Below are 18,276 nucleotides of genomic sequence, written 5' to 3'. Positions count from 1 at the left end.
ATGGTCCCATTTAAAGGAAAATAGACCATAAAGCAGAGTATGCTTCAGGGTAGGATTATCTGTGATTGACAAGGCGTTACCATGGCGACCTGTCAATCAGGCTTGAGCGACTCGTACCCACGGTGTGTAAATTTAACCAGCACCGTTGAAAAAGTTTATTAGGGGTTGGCAAGGTTGGGTCGTGTTCCAGCTGTGATTCCGCAGCGATTTTCAGAAGCAGCTCTCTGCTCTGCTGTGACTACGAGTCTTTGAAGGAAGCCACTCTGACAGGAAGTCAGAGATAGAAATGGCACCGAGGGTCCGGTTAAAATTTTAAATAAAACACCCTGTGCAGACACAGCTGATTTACCCTGTACAACCAAGGAAAAATTATCACCAAAATCAATTTATCAGCCTGGGAGCAGGAATGTGCTCAGCAGCATTTTTGGTAATCTGTGGACATGTTATGTGAGTTGACAGTATGTGCAAGAAAGAATATGCAGATTCCAAAAAAGGAAGGGAAAGGGCACATCCTCTGGGGAGCATGAATGTGATCTGTAACTTTGCAGGCAGATCTGAGCATCTAATATTTCTTGTATGTGAGTGGAGAATCACAAAGACAGCCACCACACATGCTTCATCCTCTGGGACCATGAATAACCACGGCAATGGAATGTCAATCTGGTCAGTAGTTGTTGTGATATTCTGCACACGCACAGACTGACATCACCATCAAAAAATGACAAATAACACACGCTGATCATTTTTAATCTTTAAACTTTATTTTATTCACACAACCAGGATTCACACAGGAGTTATTGCAGCAGTACATGTGGAAATGAAGCTACACAGAACCTGCCGAGTCATGGTTCATACAGATGTGACACCAGAGAACCACAGCTACAGTTACAGCATGCTTTATTGTCTGGTATTAAGAAGCACTAAATATTATCAAGCTGAGTACTTACGGCTACTGATTTAGGTACGACTTCAACCAAATTAAAAGTTGAATAGAAACTGCTTGCATACACAGATTCCTTTGCATTTACTGCAGCATTAATGACAAACGGATGCATTACGTCAACGTCACATTTAGTACAGGTCAGGTCTCTGCTAAAGGACAGTTAAGGGCATTCAGCATCCTGTATAGTCTATGACCCCCATATTCATACTAAGTCAGTGCCAGCTAAGCAGCCATTGTTTCATTTTCAAGTTTTGGTTGGCAGTAAAATAATCAATTAGCTTGTTTCAGCATTTCACCAAGCACATGGTCTTTGTGGTCCCCAGCTACTGAGCTACTCTCTGACTGCCTGTTAAACAGATCACTTTACCCATTAACCGCAAAGTCAAACAAACTATTTTGCCCAAATTTGATCAAACAAAGAAGGCTACACAGCGACCCTGCTAACATGCTGATCCAGATTTTCAGTGTTATTTACATTACTAAAAGCTTTTGGGTTTGCATCTCTGTATTTTTAAGGTCTCAGTTATATGGTCGTGATTATATATTGTGTATATATACACACACACACACACTTTTTGGAGTAGAATCTAACCTTTCATTATAAATACTACATACTCATAATGTCACTTTTTATAGTCTGAGCTAACGGTGTGTGATAGTTCTACACTAACATCCTGTGGGTGGCTGATGGTTAAAGCATAAGTCTGACAAAAGTCCATATCTTTCTTCTTGTCAACATATCCTCTGTGCAGAGCCAAACAGGAACAGAGCCAACAGTGAATATATCTACTAACAAGTGTTGTGTGTGAGCACATGGGATTTGCAGATAACACAATTACAGAATAGCATCAGCTTTATCCTTTAAACTCTGATGTTGTTTTGTGTCTTTAGTTTACTCAAATGTTGCTGAACTGGGACCTCTCCACTACTCCTCAACCTCACAAGTATTACATTTTACTAAAACTAAAACCAAAGAAGTGAAAACGCATTTATTGGCAATTGAGTCACTTGCAGTGACTGAGCAGCAACCAGTTAGAGCTTGTTTCACTTATATTAGTGACAGACTGGCTGCTTCTGTGTCACAGTGTGGTCCTGCTGTTTTAACATCAACTATCAACTGCTCATTCACTACCTTCATCTAAAAGGTAACTAACCAAGAACCCAACAATGGACGCAGCTCCTCTCCAGGCCCTCTGTCACATGTATTCCTATTTCTGTAGTAATAAACTGTATCAACACTCCCAAGAAAACACAGCATGGTGACAGTGATGCTGGCAAAGCCTACAGGTGGGAGGGACATCAGACCGGTGGTGGAAATGTGGCTAAAACTGCCACAATTTGCACCTAGCAGATAAAGAGATGGAGAGAGTTCACTGTCAAGTATGAAAAGACGACTGAATGAGCCTGTAAGCCTGCAGTCTACTATTCACACACTTGGAACAGTTATTCCCAGTTTTACCCTGAATGTTTTGCCAGCACACCAGCCATTGTCTAACAGCATTCTCGTCAGCTTAGCCCGGTTAGCCAGGTTAGTGAAGCTCAAGCAGTGTGGCTGCCACCGAATGACCAGAAGACCAGAGCTGGACGACGCTCTGTGACATTTAGATCCACTGTATGGGTTAGTTAGAGAAAATGGTATGCCAACACTGTTCAGCTGAAGTTGGGCATCACTCGAATGGTTGATCAGTGTTCAGCCTCTCACTGCAGATTCAGATGCTGCCAAAGCAAGAACTAATGCTACAGGAGTGTTTACTGCTGCAGATCTGAGGTCTGCTCTGTAGAAACCGGCGCGAGCTGCAGTTGTTTGGGAATTCAGCGTCTTACGATGCGACATGTGCGACTGTTACAGTAAGAATTATGGCCAATGAGCTCCGGTTAAAGGTTTCCATTTTTCTAAATAATTGAAAAAAAATTGCTTCTTGTTTTCCCTCCTCTACCAAAAACGTACCGGAACCTAAAACCAAAAAAAAAACAAAAAAAACACAACATCATGCAACAGTGGTTTACACAAATAGGTCTCGTAGACTTATCCAAAATAACTTCCCATTACTGTATCAAGAACTAAAGGAGGGGGAAGTGTAAATTGGTATTTGCTCATTTGGAAGCATGCGTCATGGTGCAGCACCATCTGAAATATATACTTGTGAACTCTTACTGGGAGACTCCAATTTTTCATTGCCCTCTCCCAGTTTCTTCCCGGGGTCACAATATTTTTCCTGATTTATGAAAAACTTTCATAACTTTTTGTCCTTTCCATTGCCACATCCTGTTTCTGGTAAGCCCTCAACAGCTCTCTCTCTACTGTTTCCACCTGGACAACAATACAGCTGCCCCAAATGTCGTTTCCTAGCATGCACGTGATGCAGAAGAAAGCTGGTGCTCCCCGCCCCCACTCCCGATATTGGAGGTCTCAAGGTTGGTAAGTATGTCTGAAATGCGTGATGCTGCAGCAGGAGAACAAAGCCCAGGAGACCGACGGAGACAAATTATGACAGAGGTGATTTACAGCGACTCCAAACAGGAGCAACAAAGGTTCAGTCTCCTTGTTATTCCGACACGGCCAGGATCATTACTGCCGTTAGCACTGTCGTGAACAGGCGGCTTGCTGCGGCGTACGCTTCTAAAATGTATTGTGAAGGCTCGTTATTGTATTTCTCTGTAATGTAGCACAGTGTTAACGTTACTCTTTCTCAGCCCTGGAACTCAAACCATTTTCTGATGCCACAAAAATATATATTTAAATAATTACATTTATATTATAAACGTGCATCTTCAAGGGCTGCCCCAGTTCTGATGTTAGGCAACATCTGCAATGTGGCTCAGTTTAATGTTGTCTTCAGTTTTACATCCTCAAATTTCAAATAGTTTTTATAAGGACTGGTGTCTACGTAGTAGTTTCTGTTTTAAAATCTGGAGAAAAAAATTTAAGTAAACGCACACACAAAAAAACACAACAGCTGGCGGCTGACTGGCAGAGATGACAGCATGTGACGCCTGGACCTGAAAACCCAATTCTGTGTTCAGGTTAAACACTTTCATTATTTCAAATAGCTAAACTAAAATTAGAAAAAGGAAAAGCAGTGTAAAGTCTTGACTTTGTATTTAATTCAGGGGCAACATTAAGAGATTTTAGGATAGAGAGCTCCATTTTAATGCTGAGAATGAATTCAACTTTACAGAGTCACATGGACCTTAGACACACCGGTGATTCCAGTATTCCTCTCATCACCGTCCTGGGGTCAGTTTCTGATCTGTCGTAGCGAAGACAGGAGGAGGGGCAGCAGGTTGAGGGCAGGTCGATGTTCCTGCACCCCGAGCGCCACCAGAGCCCCTGCCAGGAGAGACGTTACTCTGGGCAGGACAGGGGGCTCAGCCGGCATCACCTGCAACAGAGAGCAAGATTCCCGATTCAATACTTTACTGCCATTTCAACACAGTGGTGCTCCTGAAGGCTGTGCCGAGTCAATGTGTTTGAATGGGTGAGTGTGACATAGTAGCAGAAAACTACAAAGGCATTATACATGTACAGACCACTTAGCCCTGCCTCCAGTGACCACCTGAGTACACAAGAGGCCATAAAACAATTTCATATCAGTACCCCAACCAGCTGTGACCCCCAGGATGGTGATTAGCTAAACTGTGCTGTTCACTCTCTACACAAATGAATGCACCAGTCAGAAAACCAACATACTGGTACATTTTCTGGTGAGACTTCTTCATCATATATTTAAAAAACATGTTCAAGGTCAAAAGCAAATTTTGAAGTTTTAGAATGATGCAGCTTGGGTAAAATGGTTTTAAAAGGTAATTTCAGTATTTTTAAACCTGTGCCCTATTTTTACCTATTCTCATATCTTGGTGTGGAGATGTTTAGTAGAGGATGGCTGCAACGTATTCTTTCGGGGTGACTGTGCCCCAAGATTACGTCCACAAAAAGTGCTTCTTTTTGCCACCGACTAATTCTGCTCTTTCCCAGCAGGAGGAACGTTTGGGATAAAAAAGTGGATTTATCTTTACTCTGGCTTCTCAGGCTGTCTGCGGCAGCGAGCCACAGAGTTTCCTATCTCCACTGTCATTATTGTAGCCGTCAGTGGGCACCCAGAGCTCTGTGATACTACTTCATATTTATACAGACGGCCACAACAGGACATCACTTGGAGAAAAATAAGTGAGGAAGTTGGACTAACTAGTAAGTTCTGAAAATGTGTCTGTTACATATTTTCAGCTATCAGTTGTAATTTACTATGAAACAAGTTTGCATAGCATAGCTTTGATCAGTCCAAACTTCAGGAAACAAGCATTTTTATAACTTGTTTGCTTGTTGTGGGCAGACGTGACAAAGCATGAATTCATGTGTTTAATAAATCTGCATCATGGCGTAGTTATTTCAGCAGTTATTTCCTTTTGATTTGTTTATTGTGATTAAATCACAGCAAAATCATGTAAGCGCACCTCTTTAAGCACTGCAGAATGAACTTAGTGGGGCTTGTTTTATCGAGTGGCTCCAGGTGATCACAGCTGATGGAGGAGCAGTAAATCCTTTAATGTGCTTGCCATTGGTTCTATGCCATTGACCTTTAGAATTATTGAGAACACTTATGACCATGTGATATTTCAGTTTTTCTTTTTTAATAAATTTGCAAAAATTTCTACATTTCTGTTTTTTTCTGTCAAGATGGGGTGCTGAGTGTACATTACTGAGAAATAAAATGAACTTTTTTGATTTTTGGAAAATGGCTGCAATGAAACAAAGAGTGAAAAATTTAAAGGGGTCTGAATACTTTCCGTACCCACTGTATGTGTATGTTGTATCTGTCCTTGTTGATCACCGTTATATATTGTACTTTGTGTGCACTTCTTGTAGATGGGCATGTATAATTGATGGATGAATATGTTGTTTTTCTTTTTTACTCTTTTGCTGTGATGTTATATTGCAGATACTGTGACGTCCAAGACAAATTTCCCACTGGAACAATAATGTCTTATTTTTGTATACTAATGTATACACACCCTTATAGTGTCTGACAGCACATTATTGGTTTAAGAGTTAAGGGCATTAATAGTCTCTGGCTAGGTGCTGTTGCAGAACCCGATTTCTCACAGTTCTACAGATGCAATGAGGTACGGGATTACACTGCGCAGGTGTTCTGTTGCTTTACCTTCCTTAGTTGTAAAATATCCACTGCATCTGCATCTTCTAACGTAATACAGATAATGTCTCTCTCTGTTTCTCTGCCAAATATACTTTGGAGACCGCCAAGTAAAGTCTGTGTGGGGAAACACAGCTTATGTTGCCTTACAGGTATTATAAATGGTGAGCATTGTGCCTTCTTCACTCACAGTGAAGGACTTCCACACCTGTGTGTGCTTGTGACAGTGTGCAGCATGTGTGTGTAAATGTGAATGATTGAAAACACAAGACTGAACACCTCAGTCATCAATCATGGCCGATCTGAAAACCAGCTGATTCCAGTCACCAGCCAATCGACCTGTGCATCTCTACCTATTTCTGATACTTTTCAGTGCTTTTAGAAGAAGAGATGAAGTTAAAAAGATGGTTGGCAGGCTGCGAGGAGTTAAACAGGAAGCTCACCGAGATGCACAAAACAGCTGTCCAGCTGGTCATCTGGTTGATATAACACTGAAAATTAGTAACTTAATTTCCATAAAAATGTTCTTCCCATGGAAATGAGAGCTATTCCAAGTCAGATGTTAGCCCTTCACATTAACATCTCTTTGTCTATGTACACATTCATGTCAACTACTGACAGTAATTTGAACATTGTCTTATACAGGTCAATGAATTTTAAAGTGCAACAACAGACGGCTAACTTAGCAGCAGTTATGACCCAATATGTGATATGCTGCCCCCTATTTTTGGGAGTATGACATCGACAGGTGGAGAGTAGTCTCAATTCCTACACATGGTACATTTAAAAGGGCCTGTTGGATTGTCTGACAGTGTCAGAAACTCCTTTTCCAACATTGGTGTTGGAGACGGCTGTGTCATTGCAAACACTTTCTGAAACAGGCAATATGTGTTAGGGTTGAGCCGATAGACAATGCCCTCACCCATCTGACAGACATCACAATATTGAGCTGGCATCGTGATTGTATTGTATGAGAGCCAGCCCCCTGCATATGACAGTTAGCTGCTTACCTTTTCAACTTTATGACAGTGAATGAGTCCGTCCTGTCCGATGTAAAAAGTAGAGAATGCATCATATGACCTATAATAGATGACATATGGATTAAGTTAGGTTATTAATCATTGTGACAAAAGGTTCGACACTAAGAATCAAACATTATGTAACATTCTGCATACTGCTACTTACTTTCTGCACTAACTGCGGTTTAAAAATAGTGGTTTAAAATTAAAATCCTCTTATCAGACTAAACTATTTAACAGCACCTGATCCAGCAGTCTGGATGTATTGTGTGTTAAGGCCGATGGCCGTGCTATTCACACTACACAATTTGCCGTCTTGTGACAGGAGTCTTGAAGTCACTGTGGCGTTCACACTACATGACTGATCGGTGACAGGGGGTCACACACTACACCAGCTGTTAGCGGCAGTGTCACCCGACGCTGGTCTAGAAAACACACGTGAAATGTGAAACGGGAAATGACGTGAACATACACACAGCTGTTGTTTGTTATTATAAAGACAATTATAAAGAGTCAGGGAGCCGCTTCGACGCGTCCTTGAGTAGTTCACACATAATGTCTGGCGACCGCCGATCGGTCATTGATTTACCCCTGATCACAGCTCGACGGTCACCGAGCTCACAGACCGGCAAATCAGCCTTAAAATTGTGTAGTGTGAAGAAGGCTTTACCTGTAGAGGTGAGATTTGTCTTTGCGATAGAAGCGCAGCAGCAAAGAGTAGAAGGGAAGGCCCTTGATCCTCCAGCGAGCCTTAATGCTCCCGTCCTCCATGTGCTTGGTGAGCTTCAGCACCTCCAGCCGAGCCTTGGCGTAGTAACACAGACACAGGAGGCGCCACAGGGAGAGGGTGAGCTGGTACACCACACGGCCTCTAACCAACACACACAGCAGTCAGGTCACACAGAAAGTGTCTGTAATAACGCATCACCATGAGCGTAAACTGAATGAGCAGATTCACCTGGTCTTGGTATTTATGAGGCCGTTGATGAATTCCATATCATTTGAGTACATGGTGTAATCATGGCTTTTCATAAAGAAACTTGGAAGCTGAAAGAGAAACACAAACAAAGATTAATTCCTGAAAGTGTGGTATAGCTTTATAATGACCTCCCAGTTCTGTTCTGAGTGTAACCACAGTCTAAAGCAATCCAACACAAGAGCTGGACTATAAATTCAAACTTTACTCAGCTTATAGTGATCAGAGGTGTTAAATTAGCTCTTATGGCAGTGTATTTTGCATATTGTTGCCTTATATATCACTATATGCAGTTATTCTGTCACTCAAGTAGCACATGTATGTGCTTCACAACAAGTGTGTTTTAATTTGAGTCACAGCCTGTGATTTGAATTCAATTTGATTTGAAGCCTGTGTGTGGCAGAAAGGTTAGCCAACATTAACAACAAAAAAGGCACAGTAAAGGAAAACAGATCATAAAAAATTTTAATACAAGTTGTTCAAAGACTCAAAGTTTGTGAGCAAAAATAAAAAAAGTGGAACCGCAGAAAGGTGAGGCGGTTCAGTGGAGACAAATAGAAGCTTTTTACAGTTTGGCAAAACCTCCAACATATAACAAAGACAAGTGATGCTTTTCCCCTCTTTAGCTGGCCTAAAGAAACACAGCATGGTGCACTGACAAGTGCAAAGTGGTCTTGGCCCAACTGCACAGGTGCTAAGGGCTAAAGGGCTGGGTGTACTGGAATATAGATCAGAGGCTGTGATGATTAATAAATACACTGTCAGATAGTCACAGCAGAGGTATCACACAGTAGCTCCACAGCTACTGAGGAACGCACAGTGGAGCACGACAACAACAGTTCAAGAAAGGAAATATAAAACACCTGCTTAAAAGAAAGTTGGAAAGCAGTTATAACACACCAGACTGCTGTGTTGGGGGGGGCTCTGTTAGCAGCCTGGTGTTATTTGAATATTTAATATTTAAATCCAAGGATGCAGATTTAATCACATAATTATCAAGAACTATATTTATTATTATTATTAATAATAATCACAAATATATCCTGCTGCCTTGGTGGCTGCAATGAACTAAAGAAGAAGCAGTAGAAAGTAGATGTTGACTGCTTTACCAACACTGCTGTTTAATCACATTTAACATTTGATGCTTATTTAATATACCTACTGATTGTAAATGTTTTAATTAAACAGTTTTACAGTTTTCAGCATTTTGTTATTGCTGTGTATTTTCTGCTAGTGTTTATTTTTTTCTTGTTGTGGCAGCAGAGGGACTTTGATCTAGAACAAGACGTGGTTCTGAGATGTCTTTTCTCAGCACAATGCATAAGAATACAGGATAGGTTGGAATAGATTGAAAATGAGATGATGCATCTCAAGATCTATACTTTAATAATAATAAATAAGACCCGATTTCAACCAAAATACCAACAGCTCACTGTACTGCCTCATTTAAATGAACCTCTCACCTGTTTGCAGCTCTCCCCCCTACAGCCATGGCATGGGCTCTGATTCTGTTTGTAAGATCTGTGTCTGGTCACCATTCAGTAATCCTACAGGAGGCACTGTGTGTGACAGTCAGTGTCATTACACTGATGAATAAAATCCTACAATTGAGTATTAGGGCCACGGTCTAAAAAATGATATTTTATTAAATCCTATTAAATGTTGTCATACAATGCAATTTTCCTACTTGCACACATTTTAAAAACACACACACACACACACACACACACACACACACACAGGAAAAATCTATGAAATGACCAGTCCTCACTTCAGACCAGTCACAGGCAGAGCACCTTTGATTCACTTATCCAGACACAGTGCATTCTTACCTCTATCCTCAGTCTTTCATACATTATGGCCAGTTTCTCCTCCCTTTCACTGTCTCCTTCAGTACGCTCCCCCTCTGCTATTTCTGCATGGCTACACAGTGAGGTGGGAGACAGCAGGGGCAGCTCCACAGGCTTGCTGTCAAGTCCAACATCCTGCCTAGATTTCAGCCCGCTGCCAGGTACCGGCTCTGTGCCCGGGCAATGGAAACAATAAAAGTGAGAGCCGTACATGAACGGTGCCGGACACCTCTCTGCTTCAAACAGGCTTCTGAAACAGCCATGTTCTCTTTTTACAGCATGAACGCCGTTTCCCTCGAAGCTGTCAACGCTGATGTCATCCTCTCTGCTGCCTTCCACTGTGGTCCATGGGAACGACAACTTAGAGGAGTTGGGAGTCCCCAGAACGAGGAGCTCTCCTAGTTTATTGTGAGCGGACAGAGGGATCTCCAGCAGGGTGTGGAGGCCGTCTGACTCACCCTGTCGCACCAGCACACACACGCTGACAGACTCCTCCCAGTCCTCCTCGCAGTAACCTCCTCTCTGAGGCTGGCTGGCATGGTGAAACGGGTGGGACAGCACCGGCTGCTTAATGTTCTGATATCTCAGACTGTTGGGCGGCGCCAGGGCCCATGATGCTCTGCTCAGGGGGCGTGTCTGACAGATCCACTGACAGTAGACCGCCTGAAGGAACAAAAAAAAGACTTTTAACATGCAACACTTGCCCACACACTGTACTGAAACTGACATTCCACTACAAGTCTGACATTTTCAGAAATATTATTGTTAGCTTTTATAGAAGCTATTCGAGAGTCTGATACGAAGAGAAATATCAGTTTCATCTGAAAATAGTGATGTGTTTATTTCTAAATGATAATAATAGAACTCCATAAGCATATGATGCACTTTGTTTTCATTCTGTGAATGTAATCACATGAAGTGACTGTTTGGTTCAGCATTAAGCACCCTTCTGTCATTTTTTTTTATTCGGCAATATGCACGTAAGCATGAGGTCAATGCCCATTAAAAATTTAAAACAGCACAGAATAAATAAATTCTGCAATCGAGGTGGAGCACAATGTGCTGCTCTCTGGCTCACTGCTCCAGTTTGTAATGTATGATGCAGCGATTGCCCACATTTCCCATCATGCAGTGCAGGACCGAGTAAGTTGTCAAATTTGCCATTTTATCTTCCAAAATCCAAATATTATTTTTGTTGACATTGGCCTAGTGGCCTTCAAACCCCTGAGGTGGTCTGACACACAACTCAAAGATATATAATGGAGGAGAGGATCTCAGGATCAAGCAGGTTACCTCATTCCAGATCAGTTTTTTGATGGGTTGCCTTCTGCCGTGGCTGAGGACACAACCCACCCAGAAGGCGATGCCCCCTCTGCTCACAGCCATTCACCTGCTGACCATCTCCCACAGCAGCAGGACACCGCAAACACACAGAGCGTCTCCTCAGGACCTTATGACTCTGGTCGATTCCCAGCAACAGCAGCAGTCTCTCTATCTCAAAAAACCTGAGACCACAGAGACCAGAGGGCAGAGTTAGCACACTGAGCTCTTTGGTTTCCACCAGGAGTGGTGTGGATGGAAATGGTATGAAATCAAATCTGCTGAAAATATTCACCTGCCAACAATCAAATCACTGGTTTCATGGTGACCTGATTAATCATTTATGTATATAACACACAGACATGCTTACCGTTTTATTTTATTTTTTTTAAACACACACACACACACACACACACGCTTTTGTTTTATTTATTTAATTTAAATTTTTCTTTTTTTTAACACAAACACACATACGCTTTAATTACTTGTTTAATGAATTGTATGGGGTTGATTGTTCTTATGTTGTATATATGATGCTTTGGGAATGTTGTTGTTACATTCATGCCAATAAAGCTAATTTGAATTGAATTATGTCATTTATCAAGCAAAAATGCCAAATAGCTGATGGTCCCAACTTTTCAAACAAGACCATTTACTATTGCTATATTATCTCCCCAGGCAGGGGCATCGTAGTGGGCAGAAAGTGGGACTGATTAACCAGAGCCCTAATGGGGGGGCGGCCCTCAAAAAGCATGGAATGAAAAGTTTGTTTTTGTTTACATATTTTATAATTAAAGTAATTTGTGTCATAACTAAGTTAAATTTGGCGTAACAAATGGGTTGAGAGACTGAACTTTGTACCCCCGCCCCTCCCCCCAAAAATATAAAAATAGTGTAGGCCCCTCACATCCCTTACAATCGGGCCAAAGTGGTTTAGTTAGGGCCCTATGAAATCTTTTTTATTTCTCCCCAAATTCTGTGTTTTCCGTTTAGATTTTTATGAATTCTGTGTTTTACAATTGAAGCACATTTTGTGACCAGAAAGTGCAATTCTATGGTGAATGAATACTTATAGCATACCAATATTTGACAACTCAATAAGAAAATGTAATGTAATCAATAAGAATTTGATGTATCAAACCAAACGTGCACATAGAAATGTTCAAATGTAGGCCTCTGTGCAGTTATTAATGGGCACAATTCACGTGTTGTTGCAATACTTGTACTGTGATTTGTCTCCTCTTAAATAAGTCATAACTTGATTACGGATAATTTCTTCCTACAGATCTTCTGCAGGACAGCCTCCATATGCTGCTCGATATAGCTCAACGGTATAGTTTGTTTGGCTTAAGTGCTGTGAAAAAGACGCTTACAACGCTATGGAAAATGGTAATATTTATAACTTATATTATAAATAAAAACAACAAGTGAGCAAGTCTGCACCGGGAGATTTCCCACGGCCTAAGGGCTGTTCTGGCCTGCCGTTAATTCAACTTGACCAGCTGCAGCAATAATATAGCAAGCAGGAGAATCCACGATTCCACTGTGCCCGTGTCTCTCTCAGTTTCTCTGCCTAGTATGCGTCAGCAAATGCCAATAAGTCGTGTTAGAACTTCCACGCAGAAGGCCACATGTTTTAGCATCTGTGTGTGTCTAAAGCCTTTTCAGACGAGGAGCGATGCTCGTCCTGCGTACTGTCTTGGACCTGCAGGGTCTCACTGCGTCCTCATGTGAACACATAGTCACCACTCTATGGGCAGTAACCATGGCAATGGCTACTGTGTGCTGATGAATCAGTACAATGTATTTGCTTTATAGGCTAGAGAACAAAAAATAAGTATACAGTAGAAATTATTGAAAAGATGGATGTGTTTATCTTTGTGCTGTTTTCTTTCTGGACACTGTAATTAATAGTTTATATCTGTAAGCTTTTTGGACTTATTGGCATTATAGGCCTACTTACTTTCATTGTTGTAGCTTATGTGCAAGTTCAGTGAAGGTGTGTGAGTGTGTGTGTGTGTGTGTGTGTGCACAGATACTTTTGATAAGAGTGATTCTTCAATATAAAGATTTGAAGACATTTGAACATTTGAGCAACCTCTGTATCTCTCAATCTTATTTTTATAAGTGTAATCTAATTGTTTTGTTTCTAGCCGTGTACATTCGTGCTATGATTGATGTAGGCTATTTCTCGGGAGTTTCTGAGGGTTCACCCATAGCAATAGCATCCTTTGAAAACTTTAGGCTACTTTAATGGTCAGTCCCAAATGTTTGTATTTGTAATGTGGGTAACTTTCTTCCCAGATGAACATAGTGGCCAAACCTTTCCCTAGTTTGGTTCCTGTTGTATCAGTAAATAGTGTTAGTCTACAACATTAGCAGTCTGGTGGTTTGTGAACAGGGTGGCCTGGGATGGAGACAAATTGTGCCAGTCTACCGCTGGCTGTTTACATGGCTTAGATTTAGCAAAAACACCAACACCATGAACTTTATCTACTGCACTAGATGTAGTCCACAAACCAAGTCTGCTGAGGCAGCTGACACACTTTAAACACTTTGATGAAGCACAACAGCAGCTTAAAACATAAAATATGCTGAGACAGATATACAAATGAAACGGCATCGCCACTTCCAGTATGTGCATTTGTACCATTCAAATAAAATGGGACTTAACTAAAATAAAACAGCACATTGTAGTTTCTGTATTAATCACCAAAGCATTTATCAGTAATACAGTTAAAATGGAGAAAATGTGAAATATTGCTTTGCAGATCAATTAAAGGTGTGCACCCCTAAATGTTCTGCCTGTGCACCTAAAATATTCAGTTAGGGGCTACAGTGGGGCTACAGTAGAAAAAGCTACTGGAGCCCTGAGTAGGTTTTTTGGCTGCTGTGTAACGTTACGCTACATTTCTAGGAAGTAATGTTAATTACATGACTTAGCTGCATGTCATTACTACCTACTCCTTCAGGCTTGAGAACATCAGGTTGACAGAAATGCAATATATGATCCATAACTATGTTTTCAGTGGTGTATAAAGACCTTACATAATGAACAGTTATGTTTTTATTATCTTAGAATACACCGCAGGTCCTCTGACATGGAAGTCGCTATGATGCGCCGCCATGTTTCTACAGTAGCCTAAATGGACAAACTGCTCTACAGAGCGCGTTTTTAGTCACTATGTTGAATATGTACGAAGAAGAAGTAGTAGTAGTCGTCTGACAAAGGTTAAAGTCAAGGGCAACTGGACTTGGTTGAAGATACTGGAAGACGTTTCGTCCCTCATCCAAAGGACTTCTTCAGTTCTGACAGTTCTGATTTATTTAAATCTCCCAACACGCTGACAGGATCATCAGGATCTAATGTTAATTTATAGTCTGTGTTCTTCTACACATCCGAAAGGTCACGCACACTGTCCAAGTTCATACAGTGAAACTATTTGGAGTAAAGCAGCCATCCTCCTGATCAATCCTGAGATCCATCGGAGCGTCTACAATTTAATTCAGGAGCTAACAGTTTATTTTTGTTTCTTCTGGAGAGTTTCCTGTCTGTCCTGTCAGGTTAATTACTGCAGTTTGTTTTGTTTTGTCCCACGATATTTGCTCCGACACCGCACGCGTGGAAACGTTTAAATTGCTGACAGCAGCTTCTCCAGTCATTAAAGTAAATTATTAAAGAAAACACTCATACATTAATACAACACAATTAAGAAATCATCTGGAAAACTCTAGGGACCGATAGAGGTGGGGTAAAATGTCCATGTGGGTGCGGTCCTTAAAATTGAGAAAATAATGAGTTAGTTGGAGCAGGTGGATGATTTATGCATATTTACACGAATATTCACATAATGTCAGAGCCGATCCGTGCATCACATCAATTCAGCTGCTATAACCATGACAAAACGAACAAAACAGGTACTGAAATCACATTATTAAGCTGTAATATCAACCAAAGTATTCAGCACTGATCTGTTGTATTTCATGTTGTAATAATAGTGCTCATGCTGAGGGCTGACATGATCTCTCGCTTTCATGTAAAAGAGTTACTGGATTTCTGTGTAATGCATGGCAGTGTAGGCTACTGTAATCTCTGTTTTCAAAAGATGCTATAATGTTCATCACAGGCTTGAGATGCTTCTATATGTCACACTGTTGGCAGACATGTTTCTGGATAGTGAAGATATGACCTGTCTGTATTGGTGCCAAAAGCCGGTCTGCTCCTCTGACAGAGATCACAGCGGCAGGCTGAAACAAAACAATGGAGCTGTGCTGCAGCTGTGCAACATGTCATATTTAACTGACGGCGCTTTAAAATGATGGCTTGCGAGGCAAGGCCATCTCATTTCGATAAGTGTCTGTTGCCTCCTTGCACACCCGAGATGCGACTGGAGGAGTTGAGGAGGAGACACAAAGAGCGAGGAGTCGAGGAGGTACAAACTGAGAAATCATAAAGGCCTAGCGACTCTGCCAGGAGCACATGACCTGCAGCAGACCACATGTTTATAATCAGACTCCATGGTGACAGCTGAGACTGAATTAACCAGACATGAACATAATACAAAATGTTTTACAGGACTTTATCGTTACAACCTGTAATGTACAGGCGTGGAAAGGGATTGTACAGTAACTGTAATCGTTGAGTAAGCATCTTCTTACTGAATACCTTCTGGTTGATATAACGTTACAGCTACTTAGGCAAAGTTGTTTGACGACATCACTTGGTAACTTGTGAAGTGCATGTCAGTTGTTTACGTTTGACTAAATAAACGTGTTTAAAAGCACCCATATTGTGAGCAATAATTCAAATAATAACGTTAAAACCAGCCCTTACATAACGTGTGAAATGCAACAGATTACTAAATATGCCCCGATAATAAGATAATGCTGGTAATTTCTAGGTGTGGCAACACTCGTGGAATAATAACAGTGTGCATCAATAATGATCAAGATTTTGGTGACAAAACAGGGAACACAACATTCTCATTATTGAAGTTTTAAATAAATTTATAAAAAAAATAAATAAAAAGGAACACCACTATTATCACATTAGCTTGATCATTTTTGAAACGTCAATCGCCATTTAGGTAAAATAGGAAACTGCATTTTACATTTCTGTACAAACAGCCGGGACATGAACGTTGACATTACCTATGCTGTTAGCTACCGTGACAGCCAACGATAGCTGCTAGCTTGCTAGGCTACTTAGCTATCAGTCAGTAGAGCTAGCCACCGGCTTAGCAAACGTTCCTGTAATGTTACCTTTTTCAGACGAAACCCCGCTGAAGTCAGCCTAGATGCAGTGGTTCACGAGGTCAGGTTTTGTACAGTTGTTGGTAGGTTAACGCTAGCAACAAGCTAGTAAGCGTTACTTAGCTAACTTACACAAATGTCATTCCAGCCGTGTGTCCTTGTCCTGCCGGCCAAACACGCCTCACGCAGTCAGTCGTAATGCTGCTTTCACTGCTGTTGGAAATACTGGTACTGCATCATGGACCAAAAACGACCAACGTGAGAGGCACAGGAAAGTAGGGCTCAGATTAGGAGCATGATGATACATTTTGGTCATGAGACGTGACGATGCATGAGAACAAGACAAGAAGATTTTTCGCACTATTTAGATTAAACATTTGATGCGGAAATATGTATGCGGGGAGTGTCTCCCCCAGAAGACTTTGAGCATTAAACTCATAATTTCCTGCATTCTGGAGACATTTTCTGCTCAAATTTACGGTGGAAATGTCTGTTTTTATATGAGGGAAAACTATAATCAGAATCAGAAATACTTTATTGATCCCCGAAGGGAAATTCTGTGTTACAGTTGCACACATTGAAGAAAGGGCAAAAGGAATGTAAATAAAGATAGTAGTAGTATATAGAAGTATATAAATATCAGAGTAAAAATATAAAATAAAATAAATATATGGAGGGTGGATATGTACAATATTTACATAGTTAAAGGAATTGAAAATTGCATTTTCAGTGCAAATATTGCATGTTTTCTTATTGTGGAAATAAAACTTTCTCAAAGCATTTACATTTGTTAGTTAACATTTCTTCAAAAAACTATTTTTTGAACATTTTTAACTTTAAAAAAGTGATTGGGACAAAATAAGCCATTTCAAAATGTGGTGGGGACATGTCCCCAGCGTCCCCAGTGTAAATGACACCTATGTTAAGAACAACCAATGGGTTGGGTTGGTAGCTTGTCTGTAATTGTTGAGTTCCAGGAGTCCAGAAAAGGTTAAAATCGGATACATGACCTTCCCAGTACATGGTATATCCCTTTTTATAGCCCAAACAGTCTATGGTATATCCCCACTTCACTGTTTGAAATGCCAGAGGTATGGTTGTATAGCAGCAGTTTGCAAAGGTTGCAAAAAAAAGTGTGTCTTCCCCACTGTGTGCCGTCAATAATGCCGTTATGGGCCCAACTAGCGGCGGGGCGCGAGCGTGATACCTGGTCGACACTGCACAAGCGCAAGGTGTTAGTTCACCGACGGAGTCGGCAGCGTCCCACGTCCCGAAGGGAGCCGTAGCTCTCCTCAGGAGCGGTGAGGCTGCCAAACCGCTTATTGTTTTTCTGTTCATTGTTTTTGACTGTGCCCTTGACCTTAGGCCTGGATGCAGCTGCGGAACATGCTTTATTGTTAATAAAGAGTGAGGGTGTGTGCTTATGCGACTTAAAGGGAGGACAGAACCTGCTGCCTCCGTGGACAAAGTCTCTCTTCCCCTTGACCTAGACGCGCACACCACAGCGGGGAATCGGGAAAACCCAGCATCTCATTCCGGAACAGAACAGGTGGGGCTGGCGAACGGGGAACATCCAGCGGCATCACTGGTGGGGAGAGGGAGGCTGTCAAACTGCCCTCTTCTTCTTCCTGGCCTGCTGACTGGCAGTCTGGACCGGCTGTCCCGGTGGAGCCACCGTCAGCGTAGGAGCCTTCCTGGGCCAGCCTGCTCTCGCTTCCTGCCATGGAGGGGAAGCTGGGGTGGGCTGGGGCTTTGGCCACAAGGA

The 18,276-nt window shown here is 41.6% G+C and overlaps 2 protein-coding genes across 3 annotated transcripts in view; one reads left to right on the top strand and one right to left on the bottom strand.

Moving 5' to 3' along the window:
• LOC123976309 (ankyrin repeat and MYND domain-containing protein 2-like) overlaps positions 1–18,276 on the top strand; it is an 817,726-nt gene that overhangs the window by 671,332 nt on the left and 128,118 nt on the right. The window lies entirely within an intron of this gene.
• Positions 740–16,799, bottom strand: lg09h6orf136 (linkage group 09 C6orf136 homolog). 2 transcript variants are annotated; one of them, XM_046058367.1, is made up of 7 exons: positions 16,519–16,799; positions 11,232–11,442; positions 9,921–10,601; positions 8,071–8,159; positions 7,783–7,983; positions 7,104–7,173; positions 740–4,326 (listed from the first exon to the last, which is right to left on the bottom strand). In XM_046058367.1, the coding sequence occupies exons 2-7, from the start codon at positions 11,322–11,324 to the stop codon at positions 4,183–4,185; spliced, it is 1,278 nt and encodes a 425-aa protein (XP_045914323.1). In that variant the 5' UTR covers positions 11,325–11,442; positions 16,519–16,799; the 3' UTR covers positions 740–4,182. The 2 variants fall into 2 exon arrangements, with proteins under 2 accessions (XP_045914323.1, XP_045914322.1); XM_046058366.1 differs by having other exon boundaries at positions 11,232–11,443; positions 16,644–16,799.

Source organism: Micropterus dolomieu, linkage group LG09, assembly GCF_021292245.1.
Source record: "Micropterus dolomieu isolate WLL.071019.BEF.003 ecotype Adirondacks linkage group LG09, ASM2129224v1, whole genome shotgun sequence".
Classification (NCBI taxonomy): Eukaryota; Metazoa; Chordata; class Actinopteri; order Centrarchiformes; family Centrarchidae; genus Micropterus; species Micropterus dolomieu.
The sequence above is the reverse complement of the archived record's forward strand: the minus strand, read 5'-3'. Positions and strand labels throughout refer to the sequence as shown.

Excerpts from the sequence above, each read along its gene's own strand:
- lg09h6orf136 (XM_046058367.1), bottom strand. The coding sequence starts at position 11,324 with ATGGCTGTGAGCAGAGGGGGCATCGCCTTCTGGGTGGGTTGTGTCCTC. Across the intron at positions 7,174-7,782 it reads GACAAATCTCACCTCTACAG|GTCATATGATGCATTCTCTA; the intron begins GTAAAGCCTTCT and ends CATCTATTATAG. Across the intron at positions 4,327-7,103 it reads ACTGTCATAAAGTTGAAAAG|GTGATGCCGGCTGAGCCCCC; the intron begins GTAAGCAGCTAA and ends TCTCTGTTGCAG.